The 20,452-nt window shown below is 51.8% G+C and overlaps 3 protein-coding genes across 7 annotated transcripts; 1 reads left to right on the top strand and 2 right to left on the bottom strand.

Annotated features, from left to right (window-relative positions):
* Positions 1-1,653: 1,653 nt before the first annotated feature.
* Positions 1,654-6,935, bottom strand: LOC127463938 (uncharacterized). Of its 5 annotated transcripts, none has more exons than XR_007901095.1 (5): positions 5,570-5,603; positions 5,283-5,485; positions 3,493-3,583; positions 2,876-3,071; positions 1,654-2,509 (listed from the first exon to the last, which is right to left on the bottom strand). XR_007901095.1 is itself a non-coding variant. In XM_051773965.1 (5 exons), the coding sequence occupies exons 1-4, from the start codon at positions 6,616-6,618 to the stop codon at positions 3,026-3,028; spliced, it is 756 nt and encodes a 251-aa protein (XP_051629925.1). In that variant the 5' UTR covers positions 6,619-6,630; the 3' UTR covers positions 1,654-2,509; positions 2,876-3,025. The 5 variants fall into 5 exon arrangements, 4 of the variants coding, with proteins under 4 accessions (XP_051629925.1, XP_051629926.1, XP_051629923.1 ...); XM_051773965.1 differs by lacking the exon at positions 5,570-5,603 and adding an exon at positions 6,203-6,630; XM_051773966.1 differs by lacking the exons at positions 3,493-3,583; positions 5,570-5,603 and adding an exon at positions 6,203-6,935.
* A 206-nt stretch (positions 6,936-7,141) lies between these two features.
* On the bottom strand, positions 7,142-20,075 carry LOC127463940 (guanylyl cyclase-activating protein 1-like). The gene is made up of 4 exons (XM_051773968.1): positions 19,878-20,075; positions 13,662-13,811; positions 11,870-11,960; positions 7,142-10,877 (listed from the first exon to the last, which is right to left on the bottom strand). Exons 1-4 carry the CDS (start codon positions 20,073-20,075, stop codon positions 10,750-10,752), a joined length of 567 nt encoding a protein of 188 aa, XP_051629928.1. The 3' UTR covers positions 7,142-10,749.
* LOC127463939 (acrosin-like) lies at positions 15,168-17,302 on the top strand. The gene is made up of 5 exons (XM_051773967.1): positions 15,168-15,322; positions 15,571-15,792; positions 15,971-16,236; positions 16,577-16,710; positions 17,050-17,302. The coding sequence occupies exons 1-5, from the start codon at positions 15,252-15,254 to the stop codon at positions 17,107-17,109; spliced, it is 753 nt and encodes a 250-aa protein (XP_051629927.1). The 5' UTR covers positions 15,168-15,251; the 3' UTR covers positions 17,110-17,302.
* Positions 20,076-20,452: the final 377 nt, after the last annotated feature.

The raw sequence follows: 20,452 nt of genomic DNA, 5'->3' as shown, positions 1-20,452 counted from the left end.
TTAAATCAGAAATTATATTAGATCATTTCTCCTCTTTCTAATTCGATTTGTTTGTAAAACCACTTGTTGTCACTATGACATCTCAATCGCTCCTGTAGAAGGTTTTCCACTGGGGTTCATCGGTGGTGTAAGGCTGGTAAGATGTTGAGGGTTTGTGTTCATCACTTTGGACTGGGGCACAGGCAGCGTTGTTAAGATAGTCGAAGCCGTAGAGTTTATTGAGTTCTATCTGCGATAGTGCAGTAGGCAAATTTTCCACCCCCTGATACCGAGCCAGAAACTCTTCTGGTTTTGCAGCCCTTTTTAAGATCCGAAAAACCAGTTTCCAAGTGGGCACTGCCTTGGCAGCTTCTTTGTCTCCTCTAAGGACAGCTTCCCTTAAGGGATCTTTTAATTTGTCCCATTCTTTATAGTTCAGGTCTATTGGGGTGGTCTCTTTGCTTTTGTTCATCCATATCACAAGAGATCTTAAAGAGTCTTTATCTATGGGATGCCCTCCTTCCTCAATAAACTCCTTTATGCGCTTGTATAGTTCCATTTCATTTTTACTTAAACGGGCTCCCATTTTTATGTTATGCTTTGATGTTATGAAATTCGAGCTTTTTACCTTGTTATTCTTTAGCTGTTAGAAGTCTTGTCGGTCGTGCCACGCGCAGGGTGTCGCTTGTCGCAGTTAGCTCCGAAGGAAGCAGGCAGACAGGCTTCTGGCATCCAGCTGAAAAGGTTTTACTAGAATGCATCAACACAACATGGCTCCCACCTTTTCTAATGCAGGGCAGGGAAGGCACTGGAACAGAGGGTGGAGTTAAGGCGGAGCATTCAAACAAGCACCATATAAGGAGAAACATAAATATACATGGCACTGCACCAAAAATTAACCAATAAGAGGACGTGGCTTAGGGCCATGAGGGATGAGGGAAAGTGCTGGAAAAGTAGGGTATAACAATGAGGGGAATATTACAATAAAGAAAACACAATACTAAACACAAAACACACTCTGCAACAGTTCATAAAAGTCCCTCTTTGCTTCCATAGCATAGTCCTTCTTGAGAGGCGATATCTCCTTCATCTGTCCACCTCCAACACCTGCCCACTGACTTCTTTGTGTTGCCTACCACTACCTCTCCTTGCTTGTCCTACCCATAACTTGCCTTGCCTTTCTCTCACCTGCCGTGCCTTCCTTTGCTTTGACTAACCCTTCCTTGCTTTGTATACACTTTCCCAGACTTGCCTTACCTGCCTGCATGTTGCCTTGCCTTACTTGCCCCTCTCATGACTTGCCTTACCTTCCGCTCCCTCTCCTTGCCTTGAATTGCCTTGCAAACCAGTCCCCTGCCTTGCCTTGCCCTGCCTATCCCTTGACATACATTGCCTTGATTACCCTAAACTCACCTTCACTGTCCACTTCTTCCTTGCCATTCCTTGCCTTGCCTATCACTCCCTTGCCTTGCCTTGCCTTCCCCACCCTGAGCTCCCAACCTGCTGTGGGATGGTGGGGGCTCCTGGAGGAGGCGGGGGTTCCCCTGGACAACAGAGGGGTGTTTCAGTTTCTGGGAAAAGCCGAGTGTCACTTCCCGAACGGCTCTGACTGGAAGCAGCTCAGGCACTTCACCAGTGACTTGGGCACTGTGTGGGGGACATCCTGTATGGGAACAACCAGGGGATGCGAGAGGAGTTATGTGCGTATGGGGGTTCGTGCCTGCAAATGTCTGCAAAGCCAGTCGGAAGCCAGAGAGCTGCAGCCCCCGGGCCCCGCCGCGGCTTCCCCGCCCTCCCCCGGCCCCTCCCGCCCGTCCCGCCCCGCAGCGCCGCTCCCGCTGCCGCCCTCGACCCCAAGGAACGAACCCCGTGCCCCCAGCACAGGCCGGTCCCTCCCCGGCAGCCTCGGCAGCGCCGGGAGCGGCCGCAGCCCCCAAGGACGGGCGGGGCGCGCCGGGAGGGGCCGCGCGGGGCGGGGGCGGGTCCCGCGGCTGCGACCCCGCGGGGAAGGGACCCCCGGGCCGGCCCCGTCCGGCCCCGCCGCTGGCCCTGCTCGGCCACCGCCCCTCGCCCACAGTTTTAACGTTAGAGAGCCAAGATTTAACCCAGAGCGCCGCAAGCTCCCACGTGCAGGGCATTTCCACAGACTTGTTATTTTTCTCTTTTTAATGACCACATGGCTAAAGTCAGGGAAATACAATCAGCATTCCCTAAACACCATCACTTCTACACCCACCTGCGATCAGGGGCCGATGGGCAGCAGCCTGCCCTGGACGGGCTGCAGGGATGGTGTGAAGGCCACTGTGCCCCAGGTTTGAAGGACTCTAGCCATGATCCCTGGCCCGTGGGCAGAAAGCCCAGAGCCAACGGGAACTCCAGCCAGCTGCAGGCAGATGTTACTCTGTCCCAGTTTGCCAGGGGTGGGCACGAAGGGGCCCTTCCCCATTCGGAAGTGGAAGTTGTCCCCTGTGCACAGCCCGCTCTGATCCTCGGCCTCGTGGGAGCCAATTCCCTTGTCCCAGCCCACTTCCTGCAGAGAAGAAAGGGAAAGATTGCACAGAAGGGAGACATTCTTCCCTGGGAGGGTGGGGAGGTGGCCTGGCACAGAGAAGTTGTGCCTGCCCCATCCCTGCAAGTGGCCAAGGCCAGGCTGGATGTCTATTAAGTGTCCCTGCCTGTGGCAGGGGGTGGAAGCAGATGATCCCTGAGATCCTTTCCAACCCAAACCACTCCAGGACCCCAGGATGATTCCATGCTCTCTCTCTGCATTTATTTGGCATCATTTCCTCTCAAAAACAACATCTGCGATTTAGTTGATTGCTAAAGCCATCATTTTAAAATCATCTCAGGAATCCAAAGGGACTGGAAAACACACAGAAATCATTCCTGCACCCACCAAATCATTAGGAATTGGAACCCGATTCCCTCATCTCTCTCCCTGTTCTTCTTGGTTGGAAAACCTGATGATCCCCACTGGCTGTTTTTAGGCTGCTTTTCTTCCACAGCTCCTTTCCTCCCGGCTGAAACCTCCTGGCATCTTCAGGGCTTATCTGGAGGGAAGCCCCTCTGAAGTATTTCCTCTCGTGGCAATTCTGTGGGATGAAGAAGTATAAAAAGCACATCAAGAGCTCCTTCTACCCCCTTCCCTCGCAAACACCCTCCCAGCTTGTCCTTGGCAGCTCCATCCCCCCGGCAGCCGCACCCGACGCTTCGGCTCCGCTGGGAAAGGGACAGCAAGTGCAGAAGCAAGTTCAGGTCTGGGCAGGGGCTCCCTGGGGAACGGCACTTGAGTGCTTTAGTCCGTGGCCTTTCCTGCTGCCCTCCCTCCTGGAGGCAGAGGATGACCCGTCCCTTGTTTCTCCCACGCTGGCAGACCCAGGTCCTGCTCCTTTGGCCCCACTTTTCTTGGCAGACCCGGCATCATTTCCCAGGGTCCCCAGGAAACTTCTGCACTTGACCCACTGCTAAGTGCAGAGCACAGGGCGAGGGAAGGACAAATTTCTCAGCACCCACCCCCTGGAATTTCCCTCCTCCGCAGCACGCTCCCGTTCCCGCTGTCTCTGGAGGTGCCCGCACGAGTCCTCCTTCTCCCAGCCCTGCCAAACTGACACACACACAGGAGAAATAACAAGTCTTGCTTGCACAATTCCCCACCCTAACCCTTGCCTGTCCTGCCCAGAGCTGAGGGAAATCTGACGGAATATTAATAAACCACCTTTGTTAAGAGCAGTCATCAGCCCGGTCCTTCAGGCTTTGCAGGAGTTTGTAGGGAACAGCCCCAAATTCCAGTCCTACCTCTAAATTTGTAACAGCTTTCCTCGGAGAGATTCTGGAAAGTAACACATACAACGGAAAGAAAAGACTGCACAAGGAGTAACAGAAGGTTTGCCATGAAGAACAGAGGTTCCTGTTCTCCCTCATCAGGCTGGGACTGGAGGACCCAGTCTTTGCCATCAAGAGACCAGAGCGTTGTCATTAAGACTTAAACCTCTCCCCCACGGGTGTTTCTCAGAGAACTGGGCCAGCACTGAGCTACTCCCATGTGCCTGCAGTGCTTTGGGGAGGGACAAGACAACCTTCCACTTGTGCTTGGAAGAGAATGAAAAGTCATTCCCCTTCTCTCTCTCTGACCCAGCACCAAAGCAGTCCTGTAGGACAACACTGGACTAGGCCTGATTCAACTGGGAAAGAAAAAAATCCTAAACAAACAAACAAAACCACCCCAAATTTCAAGGTAAAAATACGCTGCTTCCTGAACAGGAGCACACAAAATGCATTGAAGCCAAAGAAAATGACAAACCAGAAAAAAAAAAAGAGCCAAAAGAAATGCTCTGCCTGCCTTGTTACACCCTCTGCTTGATCATTCCAAAGGGAATTCTCCACAGCTCAGAAGCAATTACCAATCATTTGTCCTCTGTAACAAATGAACAACTTGGGTTTCTGCTGAGGGGCTGGACATGTCCAGTGAGGGTTCAGGGTCTGGTGGGTTGTTTATGGCAGATCCTGACCGGCCCAGGCCAAACCCAACCACCCCCATTGCTGCTCCATCCCACATGGAGAATATTGATACTGTATAGAAATACTCCCCTTCCCTGCTACTCCATCCTTCCTTACACATGCGTGGAGCAGGTTTTCTCCACCCTTTGTTCCCAGCAACAGCTCTCCAGCCCGAATCCCAGCTCCCACAGACACAAACTAAACACACCTAAGGTGATGGTTCCATCAGCACCTGGAATTCCAAGCTCCCTGTTCACTGGAATGCTCATCCCAACACTCACAGCAATCTCACCTCAGCCCACAGGCTCTCTGTCCTCAGAGGCAAGCACAGCCTGCTCTGGCACTGTGTTTCCTCTCACTCCTGGTCTCCTGCAACCCCCCCGGGAAATCCAATCCCTCAGACCCTGCATCCCTGGACACGAGGGGAACTGGAGTTTGACCCGGATCCCAGCACCCTGGACAAGTGTGTTCCCACGAGCACGTGCCTGTGGCTCCATCCAGCCCATCCATCCCTCCTTTCCCCCAGGGAGTCCCAAACCCTCCCCCAGCTCCCCTGCGTCTGTCCCCCGGCCCAGCCCAGCTCCAGGCTCTCCCCCAGCACTGTGTCAGCCCCAGCCCTGGCAGAGCTGCAAACAGCCCCCAGCTCGGCCCCCCGGGCTCCTGAACCCCCAAGCCAAGGCTCGGGCTCACCAACGGGGACCCACCTGCCCCTCTCAGCACAGCCCAACCCCACAGCTCGGGGACCCCACGCTCACCCAGCCCTTCACCCCTTCCTCTCCACCCTTCCCAGCACGGCAAGGACCAACCTGCAGTGGAAACAGAGCCAGTGCCCAGGGAGCAAATGCCAACAGGCAGGAGGAGAGAAACATGTCCCTCTGACTTATCCCACCCCACGGGCTGCACCAGGAGCCCCCAGCGCCGGTCGGTGGGGCTGGAGCCTGTTGCCTTTGGCTGCTCACACCCCAACACATTCGGCATTGCTGGACCCAAGTCAACGATTTTCCCTGTCCTGAAAGAGAGGAGAACAAGAAAATTAGGTGGACCGGGGAAGTCAAAGGCTCTTGGCTTTCACCCTTCTCTTCTGATTACTCACCACAGGCGTTTCTTCCCTAAAACCTGCTCTTACCCCCCACCCCCCGCCCCGGCCGGTCGCCGCCACTGCCCTGCCCGGCGGCCCCGAGCGCTTCAGGCCCGGCCCGGCCAACGCCTCGCTCTGCGCAGGCGCCGCTTCCCGGCCCACGCCTCGCTCTGCGCAGGCGCCGCTTCCCGGCCCGCCCCGACCGCCGGGCGCTGCCTCGCGGTCGCCGCCTGGCGGACACGGCCGGGAACGGCACTGCAGCCGCGCCCCCCCCCCTTGCGAGACCCGCGGCGCCTTTCGCGAGGACGGGCCTTTCTTCCCTAAAACCTGCCCTTCCCTAGGAAAAGCTGAGCAATTCACAGAGTTTCCGTTTCCATCCCAGCTCCCCAAAGGATTTCCCTCTCCCGGCAGCACAGACAGGGGCCCTGAGGCAGCACAGACCCTCCCCGGGGAACTGCAATGCCAGGGCACATCAAAACCCGGCCCTGCCGCCTGCCGCTCTCGCCGCCCCTTCTCCTGGCGGCGGCACGCAGGTGCAAGTTTCTTCGCAGAGGCGAGAAACTTGCCTGTAGCTTCCCCTGCCTGCAGTCCCCCGATGGCCGCGGGAGAGGCAGAAGAGCGGCCGCGCCCCCGCCGGGTCCCGCTCACCCCGGGGACGATCTCCTGGAGAGTCCGACGTCGGATCTGCCGACGTGGGTCGCTTCTGATGGGGGAAGGCGGCGACGCAGCTCCGACAGCATCTCCAGGGCACGGCGGGATCGAGCGGGGCGGGGACGGGGGTGCGAGCGGGAGCGGAGCGGAGCGGACCGGCGCGCCGTGTCTGCCTGGGGTCCTCGCGCCTGCGCCGCACGCCGCGACGCCGAGAGGGGGCTGCCAGCGCCTGCCGCCGCCCACGAACCTGCCGCCCGGGCCCGGCACCGCCGAGCGCCCCGCCCTGTCCCCAGAGCGGGAAGCGGCGCGGCGAGACGGCGCTGCGGGCGCGGGGCGGGGGTCCGGGTCGGGGCGGAGGTCAGGCAACAGGACAGACGCCTCTCTGAGGCAAGGGGGCCTCTCGCTGCCATCATTAGTGTGGTCTGGGCTAAGTTCCGGTCCTGGCGGCGCCATCTTGAGTGTGGGCTTGGCGGACTGCAGGACCGGGGCCGCCATCTTTGTGTACGGACTTCGAGGACTTCCGATCAGAGCGCCGCCATCTTTCTGTACGTCCTCGTAGGACTTCCGGTCCGGGAGGGCGCCATCTTTGATGGTGCGCCCTCGAAAATAGTCCGGTCGCTCTCTACTTCCGGTGCTCCGGTTTACCCGGAGAACGACCCTCGCTAATTTCTGCGCTTTCGCCCCAAAAATCTTCATGTTATTCCCCCCGCACACACCCCGGGAGAGACGGGAGACCGCAGCTCCCACCGTGCCGCCGGAACCGACCCTCAAGTCGAGCGGGGAGAGCTGCAGCGGCACATGAGCTACTGCGCATGCGTCGCCGCTTCCCCGCCGACCCACCCGCCCTTAGTTACCACGTGATCGCCTGCGTCTCGCTTACGACTGCGCATGCGCCGCGGTCGCCACCTTGCCTGCCCCCCCCCCCGCCCGCTTTCCTTCTCTCTCACTGCGCGCGCCTCGCCCGCTTTGCCGGGGCCCCTCCCTCACATTTCGCGGCACCCCCTCCGCTGCCTTTTCGGCTCCCCGGCCTTCCCCCGCCCACCTTTTGGGGTCCCCTTCTCACACTTTAGGGGGGACCCCCAAGTGACGGAGCGGAGCGGAGCGGGGAGTAAACCCCGGGGTGCCCAAGAAGCCTTGTTTTTCCCTTTCATTTCACTTGGCATTTTATTAGGGCCTTTTTAGTTTGCCCGCTTTTATTTTTTTTCTTTAATTTTCTCTTGTATTTTCTATTGCCTTCTTTATTGCCTTAATTTTTTATTCTCTTTATTTTTCATTTTCTTTTCTTTCTCGTTTATTTTTTATTTTTTTAGTTCTTAGTCCTCCAGAGAGGAAGAAAGAACACTGAAGCTCCCCTGGGACAGAGAAAGGCTCCCCTGCCCTTCCCTTAAACACAACGCCTGCCAGGAGGACCCCGCAAGCCCGCTCCGCTCCTGCCAGGCACCGGGGCTCACCCCCAGGGGGGCTTTGCCAGCACCCAGTGGAAATTCAAATTACAGCCTGGGCAGGAAATTCAAATTACAGGCCGGCAGGACCGCTCCTGGCCAAGGCCACTGGTCTGTGCAAGTCAGACCACTGACCACCCGGGGCTAGGGACTTTCGGGGGCACGTTTCCAGCTTTTATTCTCCGGAGACTCCAGTTCTTCCTGGCACCCCTTGCTTCAGTCTTCCCCTGCTGGAAGAGGTCACTTTAGTCTTTCGAGGGGCCACATTGCCAAAGCCCGGCCGGTCCATTCCTACGAGGAAAGAAAGGTAGCTTTGTCTCGTACAGGATGCTGAGGGGGGAGACACAAAATAAAAGTTTAATTTAAAACAACTGCCTACAATAGAAAGCAATTCAAACATAAGGCAGACAAGACTCGTGCAAAACTGAATACATTTGACTTCAAAGGATAATTATTTTCCTCTGCACCTCAGAGAACGCAATTTTCACCCGGGTCCTGCTTACCATCGTCACACAAAACGTGCTGACAACATTTTTCATGATGCCAGTGGAGAGATATTAGAGCACGCTGCACAGGGAACCCGAGGCTGCCCCTGGATCCCTGCAAGTGTTCCAGGCCAGGCTGGATGGGCCTCAGCTGGACAGGCGAGAGGAAATACAACAAAAGCTCATGAGTTGAGATAAGGACTGGAAGAGGTCATTCACCCATTACCATCACAGACAAAACAGACCTGACTTGGAGAAATTAAAGGAATTTATTACCAATCAAAATCACACTAGGATAATGAGAAGCAAAACAAATCTTAAAAACACCTTCCCCCCCACCTCTTCCTCCTTCCCAGGCTTAACTTTATTCCTGATTCTCTCCCTCCTCCCCGCCAGCAGTGCAGGGATATGGAAATGGAGGTTATGGTCAGTTCATGTCGCTGCTTCCCCCTCAGGGAGGGGAGTCCTTGCCCTGCTGCAGCATGGAGTCCCTCTCAGAGGACACAGTCCTCCATGAACTTGCCCAACATGAGTCCTTCCCATGGGCTGTGGTTCTTCATGAGCTGCTCCAGTGCAGGGTCTTTCCTGCAGGTTCCATCCTTCAAGAACTGCTCCAGTGTGGGTCCTTCTTGCAAGTTCAGTCCTTCAGGAACTGCTCCAGTGTGGGTCCTTCCACAGCATGAGTCCTTCCACAGGGTGAGTCCTTCAGGAACAGCTCCAGTGTGGGCCCTTCCATGGGGTCAGTCCTTCAGGAACTGTTCCAGCATGTGTTTCTCTCCACAGGCCCTGCCAGGACCCTCCCAGGATCCTGGCGTAACCACTGGATCACAGCCTCCTTCAGCATCCACCTGCTCCGACATGGGGCTCTTCCATGGGCTGCAGGTGGATTTCTGCTCCCCTGTGGACCTCCATGGGCTGCACCATTGGCTGCAGGGGAATCTCAGCTCCAGCACATTTGACAGCATCTCTTCCCCTTCCTTCTTCACCGACTTTTGTGTCTGCAGAGCTATTCCTCTCACATATTCTCACTCCTCTCTTCTCTGGCTGCAATTGCTTCTGCCCAATAACTTTTTCCTTCTTGAATACCTTATCCCCAGGGTGTCACTGCCATCTCTGCTGGGCTCAGCCTTGGCCAGCGGTGGGTCCATCCTGGAGACAGCTGCCATTGGCTCTGCTGGACAAGGGGGAAACTTCTGGCAGCTTCTCACAGAAGCCACTCCTGTAGGTGCCCACCCCACCCCCCCGCAGCCAAAAGGTGGCCACGCAAACCCAACACACATGTGAACATCACAGAAGCTTAAATATGAACAAGAATAAGTCCAGTCTAAAGTCTGCAAGTTCTTCCTCCTGCACAGGAAAAACATGCCAGCTATGGCATAGGCACTCAGCTGAACTTTTCCTGCATTCTTCTTTCCTTCTGGTTCTCTCTCTGAAGTCAAAGGAGCTTCTGATCATGACCTTATCTAATGTCAGTGAACAAGACACTTTGCTGAGGTTCTATCCATGCTACATCACTCTTCCCACCCTGTACAGAGAGCCCTTTGTGGCAGCACAGAGTATTAACTTCACTCTGGCATTCACATGAACAGCAGGATTCACAAGTCACCTTGCTGAGATGTTTGTTTTGATTAGGTTGTCTCCTCAAGACCAAAATAAAACACCAATGAAGAACATGTGAAGCAACAAGATCATCTTCACATACTTCATTTATCATAGAGTCACAGAACGGTTTGGGTTGGAAGGGACCTCAAAGATCATCTAGTTCCAACCCTATGCCATTGGCAGGGATGCCACTCACTAGTTCAGGTTGCTCCAAGCCCTGTTCAACCTGGCCTTGAACACTTTCAGGGATTCACTTGTATGAGAAGAGAATAAGCAGGGCAACAAGTGTATAAAAGATTTGATCTCTCAAGTAATGCTTTGGGAAACTGAGCAGCATATTTTCTCTGGTTACAGAAGCTGCTCCAGACTGTTGAGTTGTTTGGTAGAGTTCTTTGATCACAGAAAGCTCAAACATCTGCATTGCTGACAGTGCAGCTGGGACAGATTTGTCACTATCAGACTGGTTTTTCTTCCAGTTCCTGTGATCTTATGACTAAAACTACTCCTGTAGAGACTAACAAATAGAAGCACATCTGGTATGGACAACCATGCTGGTGTTTATGAACCAATGTCATGACAAGAGCAGCACAAGTTACATTCTTTTGACAGTTCTCTACGTTGATAACAGTTTGAAGCTCTTCTTTTGTACATGTCATCATCCAGTTCTGCTAGTGTTCTTCACAAACCTGGCATTACCTTCAGTCCATTGCAAAGTGACAATCTGGGACACAGAATAAGGAGGAAATTTGTGCCCTGAAATTTGGTCTTTAAATTTTAGGAAGTCAAGTCAAATACTGACACGCAGATCCAGTTTTCTGAACCTGTCCTGCATTTACGTGGCTAAGCTTCAGTATTTGTACAGGAACGTGCACTCAGATAAAAATTTAGCAGTGTCTTTCTGTTCCTACTTCCATATTCATGTTTATGGAAATTTTGTTTTAAAAAATGGTGTCTCTCCTTCCTTGTGTTTCTATACCCTTCTGTCTATAGGCACAGCATTTTCTCTCAGCTGGATTTATATACTATGCCGACGGTTGTTGATCATGGCCACAATGTGAGACAGGTCCAAACTTTTCATCATAACCTGCATGAACTCCTCGTCTTTCCTTGCTCCCTCCACAAATTCATCCAGAGAAAGTTCACCTGTGTCAGACACAAACAAAAGGCATCAGAATCCACATTTGACAGGAAAAGGAGTACAGCAATCTAACCTTAGACACCACTTACTATACAGGCACTGTTCTAAAGCACTGAGGCCTCAGAGAGTCTTAATTTTTGTGAAACATAACCTTCCTTTTTTCCTGTAGAAAGGAAGGGATACATAAGAAAGAACAGAGGAAGTGTGTGGCTAAGGAGTGGGATCGTAGCATCCTATAAATAAGGCTGGATTATCCACCTCCTTTTTGGCCCAACCTGTCATAGTCATAACCTGTCCTATACTTGCTGGTTTTCATGGATAAAAGAAGTGATAGAGGGAGGCTATGACGGGCAGAAATATATTTTCTGTCCTAGGCCAAAAAGCCCTTGTGCAGGGAAGCAGCTCAGCAGAGTTATTCTGGAATAACAAAAGAGCCTGTTAGGAGGTCATGAGTACCTGAAGTAGTAAGGAAAGAAATATCTCTCAGGGACGTACAGTGACTACAGTGGTGTTGATCACCTTTTGACTGAGCACCTCATGTGATTGCTGTACTGCCTGCAATAGACCCAGTGAAGAAACTCTGAACTTCAACATTAAATTCCAGTTCTTCCTTTCCCTGCTGAAATACGTAGGAACAGCTGGGGCCATTTGTTAATATTTCCCACTTCTAACTGGTATAAGCTACACAGCAACATATAAAAAGGAAACAAAACAAAACAAAACAAAACAAAACACCACTCCAAAACCCCAGTACCAAACTCATGTGAACAGAACACAGATGACACTCAGCACAGGGAACAAATCTGGACATATTGATTATGTATGATGCAAGGAGAAAAATGCCTTTTGATTAATGGAGAATGGATTACTGGCTGAGAATGCATATAAAAAGAAAATATGAAATGAAGAGGCATAAAGTTCAACCAAGAAAGGAAGACATGTTTGTTTCTCTGTAGAACAGACTATCTGAGCTGGATGGCAAAGGCAGGAATCTTACCATCTCCATTCACATCAATCCTGTCAAAGACTCGGTTGGTGAACTCTTCTGCACTAGTTTCATGGTCACCACCATTAATAGCTCGAATAGCCTAAAATGAAAGAGCAAGAAGAAGAGTGTGCCTAATGGCTCCAAGAGTGATAGTGATGATTCCATTGCAGCAGGTCAGCATAGATTCAGAATAAGACAGTCATACCTAGCACTTTCCCTGTACAAATGAACCAGAATCAGAGGAAAACACAATACAAATCATCAGGCCTTATGGCTGGCACTTAATGGTGCAAAGGGAGGATGGTTCTGGAGCATGGAATGAGCAGCAAAACCCAGAGGATCACCCTAAGTCTGCTTAGGTACAGTTTAGGTACTACAGAAATGGCAGAATCAGGATCCACCTGATTGATCCACTTTGGCCCAGTCGGTGACCCTGTGGCCCACCAAACCCCAGGAACACTGTCAAACACCCTCTGCATTTGACATTATGAAATTCCTTTGTTATGCTGTGGTCATTTATTTCTACTCTTGCTTTCCCAATTTCCATTTATATACTGCTTCCTGTGTGTCTGGCTTCTCCTGAAAGCTCAGTAGAAATTAATTTTTGGCTTGAGAAAGGTAAAGCATTATCCACTACTGTTTACTACAATTCTTCTTATTTTACAACTACATAGAACACAGTTCTCTTTGCTTTCCATGCCTAATTATCTCGTTTGTTTAAGGATGTCAATGAAATATGTGATTCCAGAGCCTTTATACTGATTTCTAAGACTATTCATTTTCTAATTTTGATATTTGATAATTTTCTTCATTCTTTTTCAAATGCTATTTTACTAAAATCAAGAATCACCTCAGCAACTTCCTAAGGCTGCCAAAAAAGACACTGAACTACACTTACAAAATTCAAAGGGCAATAAATTGCTTGCCACCAATTGTTGCCTATGGGACTTGTTTCTTAAGAGCTCTATGTTAACTATTGCTATCTGTTGCTTCACTGTAATGTCTGAGTATTTCTATTGCAAGTTATTACTAGGAGGCTGTATATTATTAATCATTGATTTTGGTTTGGTCTCTTTGATACTCAGCACTAAAATGCATATCCAGATGAGAATGCATTGCTAACATCTTAGTGCCTTTATTTGTGGACAGCTTAGGCTTCAAATCTTTATCGAATCAATTTCCTGACCTTTCATATTCAGAAATGTAATTTATTTGGGGTCTGTAATTTATTTGAATCTTTCCTGCATCTTGGTAATTTCCCACTGTCCACAAAATAATCTGAACTTGCAGCATAATTAATTCTGAGATATTCATAGTGATCTTAATACCAGTAGTTCCAACTCTGTCCAGAGTAGCTATTCGTATACAATCCTTTCCATTCACAATCATTCTTCTTCAAGTTGTTTGCTGGTGTCAGATATGGGGTTTTGCATTTATATTTAGGAGCTGGTTCTAAAAAACAAACTGGGAGTAACTCTCCGACTTCTCATGGGTAAAAGGACACGTGAAGGACACATTGCAGAGATGGCAACTGACAGCTGGAGTCTGAAACCTTGGAAAGTCCAATTTAGGTGCTAGACAGCTAAAACAATTTTATGCTTAGCTATGCTGCAACATATGCTGTGGTGGCAGAGTCTGTCAAGTCTGCTTATTGCATTACGGGACGGTGGGGAATTCTGCTCAAAGAAAGGATGATGTAAAGATCTCACCCATGATGATCCATATGGGGAACAGAAAAGTGTTACTTGTGTGATTTTGTCTTTAAGGAAAGAGGAAAGAACACAGCCCCCTAGAGATTCACCTTAATAATGTTGAGCAGTTCATGGCGATCAATGCAGCCATTGCCATCTACATCATAGAGCTTGAAATACCACCGCAACTTCTGCTCCATCTTCCCTCGGAGAACGAGGCTGAGGGCAGCCACATATTCCATGAAGTCAATATACCCATCCTGGGAGAAAACAAAAACTGAACTGTGACAGGAATAAACTGAGGGAGTTACAGCTCTGGAACTGTTTTACTGTTTATTGCTCCTTAGGTTCACAACTGAAAGAGAAGGGCAAACAAATGGCACACAGACTTGGACTTAGGAAAAACCTTTAGTGCACACACACATATATTCAATTCCTCCAGCCAATAAATACCTGGATTCCTAAAGTTATGACTTATTGCATATCTAGGCTCCTCTCTTCTCACCACCTGCAGTGGAGGAACCTACCACTCCTCATGGCCAGTGTGAACAAACCCCCCTCTGTCCACTAAAGCTGACTGCCTTTGGTCTGCTGGGAGAGAACACTGAGCCCTGGCTGCAAGTTTCCTCTGCTAGTCTGCTCTGCCTTTATGGGAAACTATGCTATTTCACTAAGCCATAGATCTCTTCTCCATCCTCTGGGAAATAAAATGATTAGGGATGTTTTTTAAAATACATAGAATATGATTTGATCAGTGGAAAAATTGTCTGTATTTAGGTTTTCAACACTCCATTTCTTGATTGTACAAAGGATCTCAAAAAGCCCTTATTTCTTCTGTAAGGAAAAATGCCAGACAGTAAAGGTTTGTAAGCCTTAGATTTAACACTAAAATTTGAAGTGGTTAAAAACAAACTACAAATAAAACACTTATCTCCATCAAAGATTCCAAATAACTACTTCAACAAATTACAGAGCAGAAAAATGAAACTTTCATTTATTGAGGTACTGGAATAAGGTCAGATGCCTTTCTGGAATGGATGGAAATAAACATATGTAAAAGGAGAATGTAGTGAACTAGCAGTGCACTACTGTTTTACAGCAAGGCTCACAACATTTAAAATATTCACGCAGGGTGGGAAGAAGGGCATGACAGGCTGAGAGAGTTGGGGCTGGTCAGCCTGGAGAAGACTCCATGGAGAACTTAGAGCCCCTTCCAGTACCTAAGGGGGGCTTAAAAGAAGGCCAGAGAGGAACTCTGGACAAGAGCATGTAGTGACAGGACAAGGGGGAAATGGCCTTAAGCAGAAGGAGTGCAAATTTAGATCAGATGTTAGGAAGGAATTCTTGGCTGGGAGGGTGGGCAGGCCCTGGCCCAGGTTGCCCAGAGAAGCTGTGGCTGCCCCTGGATCCCTGGAAGTGTCCAAGGCCAGGCTGGACAGGGCTTGGAGCAACCTGGGCCAGTGGAAGGTGTCCCTGCCCATGGCAGGGGTGGCACTGGGTGGTTGTTAAAGTCCCTTCCCACCCAAACCATTCCCTGGCTCTGTGACTCGGTGTCCCTCCCTGCCATGCCCAGCACACGGAACCGGCCCCTCTGTGACATCAGCCCCGGGCCGGGGGCACTGTGGGTGCTGTGGGCACAACGCTGGTGGCTGTGCTGGAGGTGACCCCGGGTCCTGGCACTGCCACGTGTGCTGGCACCGATGGCTTGGCTGTGGCTCCTGGTCCTGCTGGCCCTGGCCGGGCCGGTGCATGGCACTGGGGACGCATGCAGGTCAGTGGCCCCATTTAGGGGTTCCACAGAGGGGCCCTGTTTGTTCCCCACAGCCACACCCCAGTGTCCTGATCCCCATGGAGAAGCCTCAGTCCCTGGCCAGCAGCCACGTGCTGGCACAGCTCATCTGCAGGGCTCCACTAGATCCAGGGGGACAGATGTGCCCTCGGGGGTCCCTGGCCCTGCTGCCCCTCAGCACCAAGCAGGGAGCTATAACGAGCAGGGCAGTGATGGCTTTGTGCTTTCAGAAGGACCTGCGGGCTCCGGCCCATGGCTTCCGACCACAACTCGATGGCTTTGGCCGACGGCACGTCCCGCGTCGTGGGTGGCACCGGTGTCCAGCCGGGGGCCTGGCCCGGCATCGTCAGCATCCAGGCCACCTGGAAGAATGGCACGTGGCACATGTGCTCGGGTGTCCTCCTCAGCTTCCAGTGGGTCCTCACGGTCGCCCACTGCTTCATCAGGGCCGGGTAAGGAGGGGCAGGGACAGGGGTGTCCCCACAGCTCGGCGGGTGCCCAGGTCACAGCACCACGTGCTGCTCCCGTCCGGCTCTTTCCTCTCTGCTTCCCTCTCTCCCTTGGGAAGCAGAAGGCTGGGAAGCTGCCACAGTCCGTGGCTCTGCTCCCTCTCACCCCTCTCTCCATCAGGGACGTCTACCGGTGGGACGTGGTGATCGGGGCCACGGATCTGACTCAGCCGGGCCCCGAGGCCCAGGTGAGGCACATCCAGAGGATCCTGGTGCACCAGCACTACGTGGCTGCCACGGCAAGGAACGACATTGCCCTGCTGGAGCTGGACCGGCCCGTGGAGTGCAGTGACTACATCCAGCTGGGCTGTGTGCCCGACACCTCGGTGAGGGTCTCAGACCTGAAATCCTGCTACATCGCGGGATGGAGTTTCGCCACACCAGGAGGTGAGGCCCTACAAGGACATGTGCCCTGAGGGTGCAATGGGCACCCCATGGACATGGGCTGGGCACCCCAGAGACATGGGCTGGGCATCCCATGGACACGGGCTGGGCACAACCACAGTCCAGCTGTGGCTGCAGGACATCAGCAGGGCCAGGTCTCGGAGCAGCCTGGGCTGGGGGAAGGGGTCCCTGCCCAGAGTGGGGGGTGGCACTGGATGAGCTTTAAGGTCCCTTCCACCCAAACCATTCTGTGACTCTGTGAAGGCACTCCCAGGCAGGGGAGGGGACTGGCACTGAGCCGATGGGGGCTCATTCCCCTCTTTTCCTACAACTCCTGGACCAGATGTGGTGCTGCAGGAGGCCAAGGTTCACCTCATGGACACAGAGCTCTGCAACAGCAGCCGCTGGTACGGGGGGGCCGTGCACCCCGAAAACCTGTGCGCTGGGTACCCGCAGGGCGGCATCGACACCTGCCAGGTGGGAGTGTGGCACCAGTCCCTCAGCCCTGACAGCACAGGGACCCTGACCCCAAACATGGCACGGGCTGGGCCTGGGTCCCCTCGGGTCCCCATCACTGCCAGGGCTGTCCTGTCCCATGTCCCCTATCCCAGGGCTGCCCTGTCCCATGCCCCTATCCCAGGGCTGCCCTGTCCCATATCCCCTATCCCAGGGCTGCCCTGTCCCATGCCCCTATCCCAGGGCTGCCCTGTCCCATATCCCCTATCCCAGGGCTGCCCTGTCCCATGTCCCCTATCCCAAGGCTGCCCTCCCCTTCCCCATCCACGGGTCCCTGCCCTGTGTCCCCTTGTCCCCAAGGCCTGGCTCTGCCCACAAAGCCCATCCAGTGCTCCTGGCAGCCCCGAGCTGCAGATGTGACCCTGGATCATCCATCCTCTGCACATCTGGGACCACTGTGCAGAGATGAGACAGCCCCCAACCGGCTCCCAGCCAAGGCTCTGGAGGCTCCAGCCCCCAGGCAGAGCCTTCCGTGCTGGGAATGTGGCTCTGGCAGGGGCTGGGAGAGAGGAGCCAGCCCTGCTGCTGCAGCAGCCCCCACAAACCCTGAGCCCTCTCTCCTGCCACAGGGGGACAGTGGGGGTCCCCTCGTCTGCAAGGACAACAGAGTCGACTACTTCTGGCTGGTGGGGCTGAGCAGCTGGGGAAGAGGCTGTGACAAAGCCAGGCACCCCGGGATCTACACCTCCACTCAGCACTTCCACAACTGGATCCTGGTCCAGACGGGCCTGAGCCCAGCAGAAAGAGCCGGTCCAGAACCAGAGCCAGCCATCACCTCGACCCCCGAGCAGTATCTGAGGCCAGTGACAGAGCCAGACATCAGCCTGACCCCTGAGCAGCATCTGAGGCCAGCGCCAGACATCAGCCTGACCCCCAAGCACAGCCAGAGACCGGCACCGAGCTCCTCGGCCTCGTTAATGCCCACGGCATTCCCACTCCTCATCCTGGTGCAATTCCTGAACCTGCTGCAGGACTTCCTGCCTTTCCTGAAGGACAAAAAGGCTTAAGCAGCGGGATGAGCGGGATCCAGGGCTACAGTGGGCCACGGCCATTTCCTGCTGGGCCAAAGGTAGCCTTGGGGCCAGAGGCTGCTCTGTCCTGCCCACGCTGCTCCGCTGCACCCACACCGATGCTGACGTGACCGGGGTGTTGAAATAAAGTTTCTGTGCTCCTCATTAACTGTGTTTTCAGCCCTGCTCAGTGCACCCATGGGCTGGGAAAGTCCCTGCTCTGTCAGTCTGCTGGGCTGTTCACATTCGTTCTTCAGCCTGGAGAAGGCTCCAGGGAGAGCTCAGTGCCCCTTCTGGGGCCTAAGGGGGTTTAATAAAGGGGAAGAATGGCTTTTTACATGAACAGGTCATGATAGGACAAGAAGGAATGTTTTTAATCTAACAGAGGGGAGATTTGGAATACATTTTGGGAAGGAGTTGTTACTCGGTGAGGGGGGAGGCCCTGGCACAGGTTGCCCAGAGAAGCTGTAGCTGCCCCATCCCTGGAAGTGTCCAAGGCCAGATTGGATGGGGCTTGGAGCAACCTGGTTTAGTGGAAAATGTCCCTGCCCATGGCAGGGAGGTTAGAATGAGATGATCTTTAAGGTCCCTTCCAACTCAAACTGTTCTATAATTCTATGGTTGCAATTTATAAAATCAGTCTATTGAAAATTTATCCTCTGTCTTCAGCACAGTTCTCAGAATCTGAAGGTCCAGAGGGCAGATGATTCCATCCATCATGTCTGTATTACTACAGGCTGGATCTTCCTCTGGGTGTTCTTGTTCATAAAAGAAGCTAAAGGAGCTTAGATTAAATGACTAATAACAGACTAAGGTTAACTGACTGATGTAGGTCCATCCCCACTAGCTGCCATGCTCTTTCTTCATTCCTCTTGAGATCACTATCACTTTATTTAGATGATAGCCTTTTATCTTTTCTGACCAAGAGTCTTCTTAAAACATTGTTTACCACATAATGCAGGGCTCACAGGAGAACTCTGGAATGCACAACAATTCTTGAACAAATTTTCAAGTCCTTAAAGATTTAAAGAAATAAGAGAGGTAAAGTGAAAGAAAGACTTGTGCAAAATCTGTAAAGATTTTACTTTTGTTTATGAAACTGCTTCTTATCACAATCACTATCCTGGGCACAGAGGACTTTGGGATGAGAAAGGATATTCTTTGAGATCTGTAGTCATTTCCAGTCATTATGCTCACTACAAGACCTCAGCTATCCTAATGGAGCCTGGCTGCTCCTCTCTTTAATTTTGTAATATTCCTTAGCATTCCTTAACTCCTTATGCTGTCTCACATGTCCAAACTAACATTCTTTGCTCAGTGCCTGGGCTTTCCTTCTTCAAGACTGATCCCGTGATTTCCCACCTGGCTCACATGCCTCGTGACTGGATCCTCCTTGGCTCCATTCCAGAACCGTGGAGCAGAGAGCAAAGCTGAATTTTCCCAAAGACAGATTTCTTTGTTATTGAGATTACAGGCCTGCAAGCATAGGCTGAGGTATATACAGATAAAAAGCATGCAAAAGTGAGGGCCATTGCATGCTTAAAGGAATTATGGGGGCTACTGCTTGTTACCAGTGGTCACCTATCACAGAGAGGAACACTACCCACCCCTCACTGCTGTTCCACACAGCACAGCTGGCACCCAGCAGAGCCACAGAGGTTGTCTGCCCATGCACTGCTCGTTTGGCTGCCAAATGCCCGGAAATTACTTCTCTGTCAATGCTATAATGACTTCTATTCTGTCTGATTCCTGTGGTCTCTACAATCTCATACAGATATATTTTTGAATAATAAGAACATGTAAGAAAAAGTATAATGAAATTAGCACTTTGATAGTCAAACAAGGCCAAGTCAAATAATACGCAATAAGAAATTCTCAAAATTCAAAGATGAACTTGCAAAAGGTAAGTAGTAATCAGGTATTATTACCTATGGTTATGTTATCTATGTCATTATCTACGCACATTCATTTGCTCCTTGCATTTAGCTACTTTAATTAGCATCCCTCAGCAGCTTTCCACACCAATGTTTCTGAGAGAGAAGTGAGGACTCTAAAAGTGCAGGAGTTGGTTCACTTTCAAGCAGCACGAGACAGTTAATTCCTTGCAGGAGAACTCACCTTGTTCATATCAAACGTGCGGAACATCTGCTCAATGTACCTGTTGGCCTCCGGATCGAGCCCTCGAAGCCCAAAGAACTGCTTAAATTCGTGCTCTGTCAGCTGTCCAGAAGGACACTCCGTCATGAACTTCTTGTACCAGTGGTGGATCTCAACAGCCTGTAGGTCATCCACTGTGGAGCTGCTGTTGTTTCCCATGAGTGTCTGTGGTCAGAAGAATGATGCTACGGGAGTGATCCTCTTCCTCCCGTGGCTCTCACAGCACTGCCTGTCTGCTCCTGTCCACGTTCAACAGTTATGGGAGGGATCTAACTTTCTGCAAGCCAATTATAAACATTAATCCTCTTAGAGGCTGGTCTACAAATCAGAAAGTTTCAATGATACAAACAGTCTTCTTAGAATGGATGCAAGATAATCTAGTAAATCACTGCTATTTCAGGAGCTAAACCAGAAAGGGTGAGAAGGTTAATCAGACACTGGCATCGGGAGCTATACTGGTTTGGTAGACTACCCTGGTTTTAACCTTGATATAATTATACATGAAGATAAGAGGAAATGGCTATGAGATGTGGGAT

Source organism: Manacus candei, unplaced genomic scaffold, assembly GCF_025592945.1.
Source record: "Manacus candei isolate 608988 ecotype Guabito, Panama unplaced genomic scaffold, ASM2559294v1 h1tg000182l, whole genome shotgun sequence".
NCBI classification, from domain to species: Eukaryota; Metazoa; Chordata; class Aves; order Passeriformes; family Pipridae; genus Manacus; species Manacus candei.
Note: the sequence above shows the minus strand (reverse complement) of the source record. Positions and strands in the feature narration are given on the sequence as shown.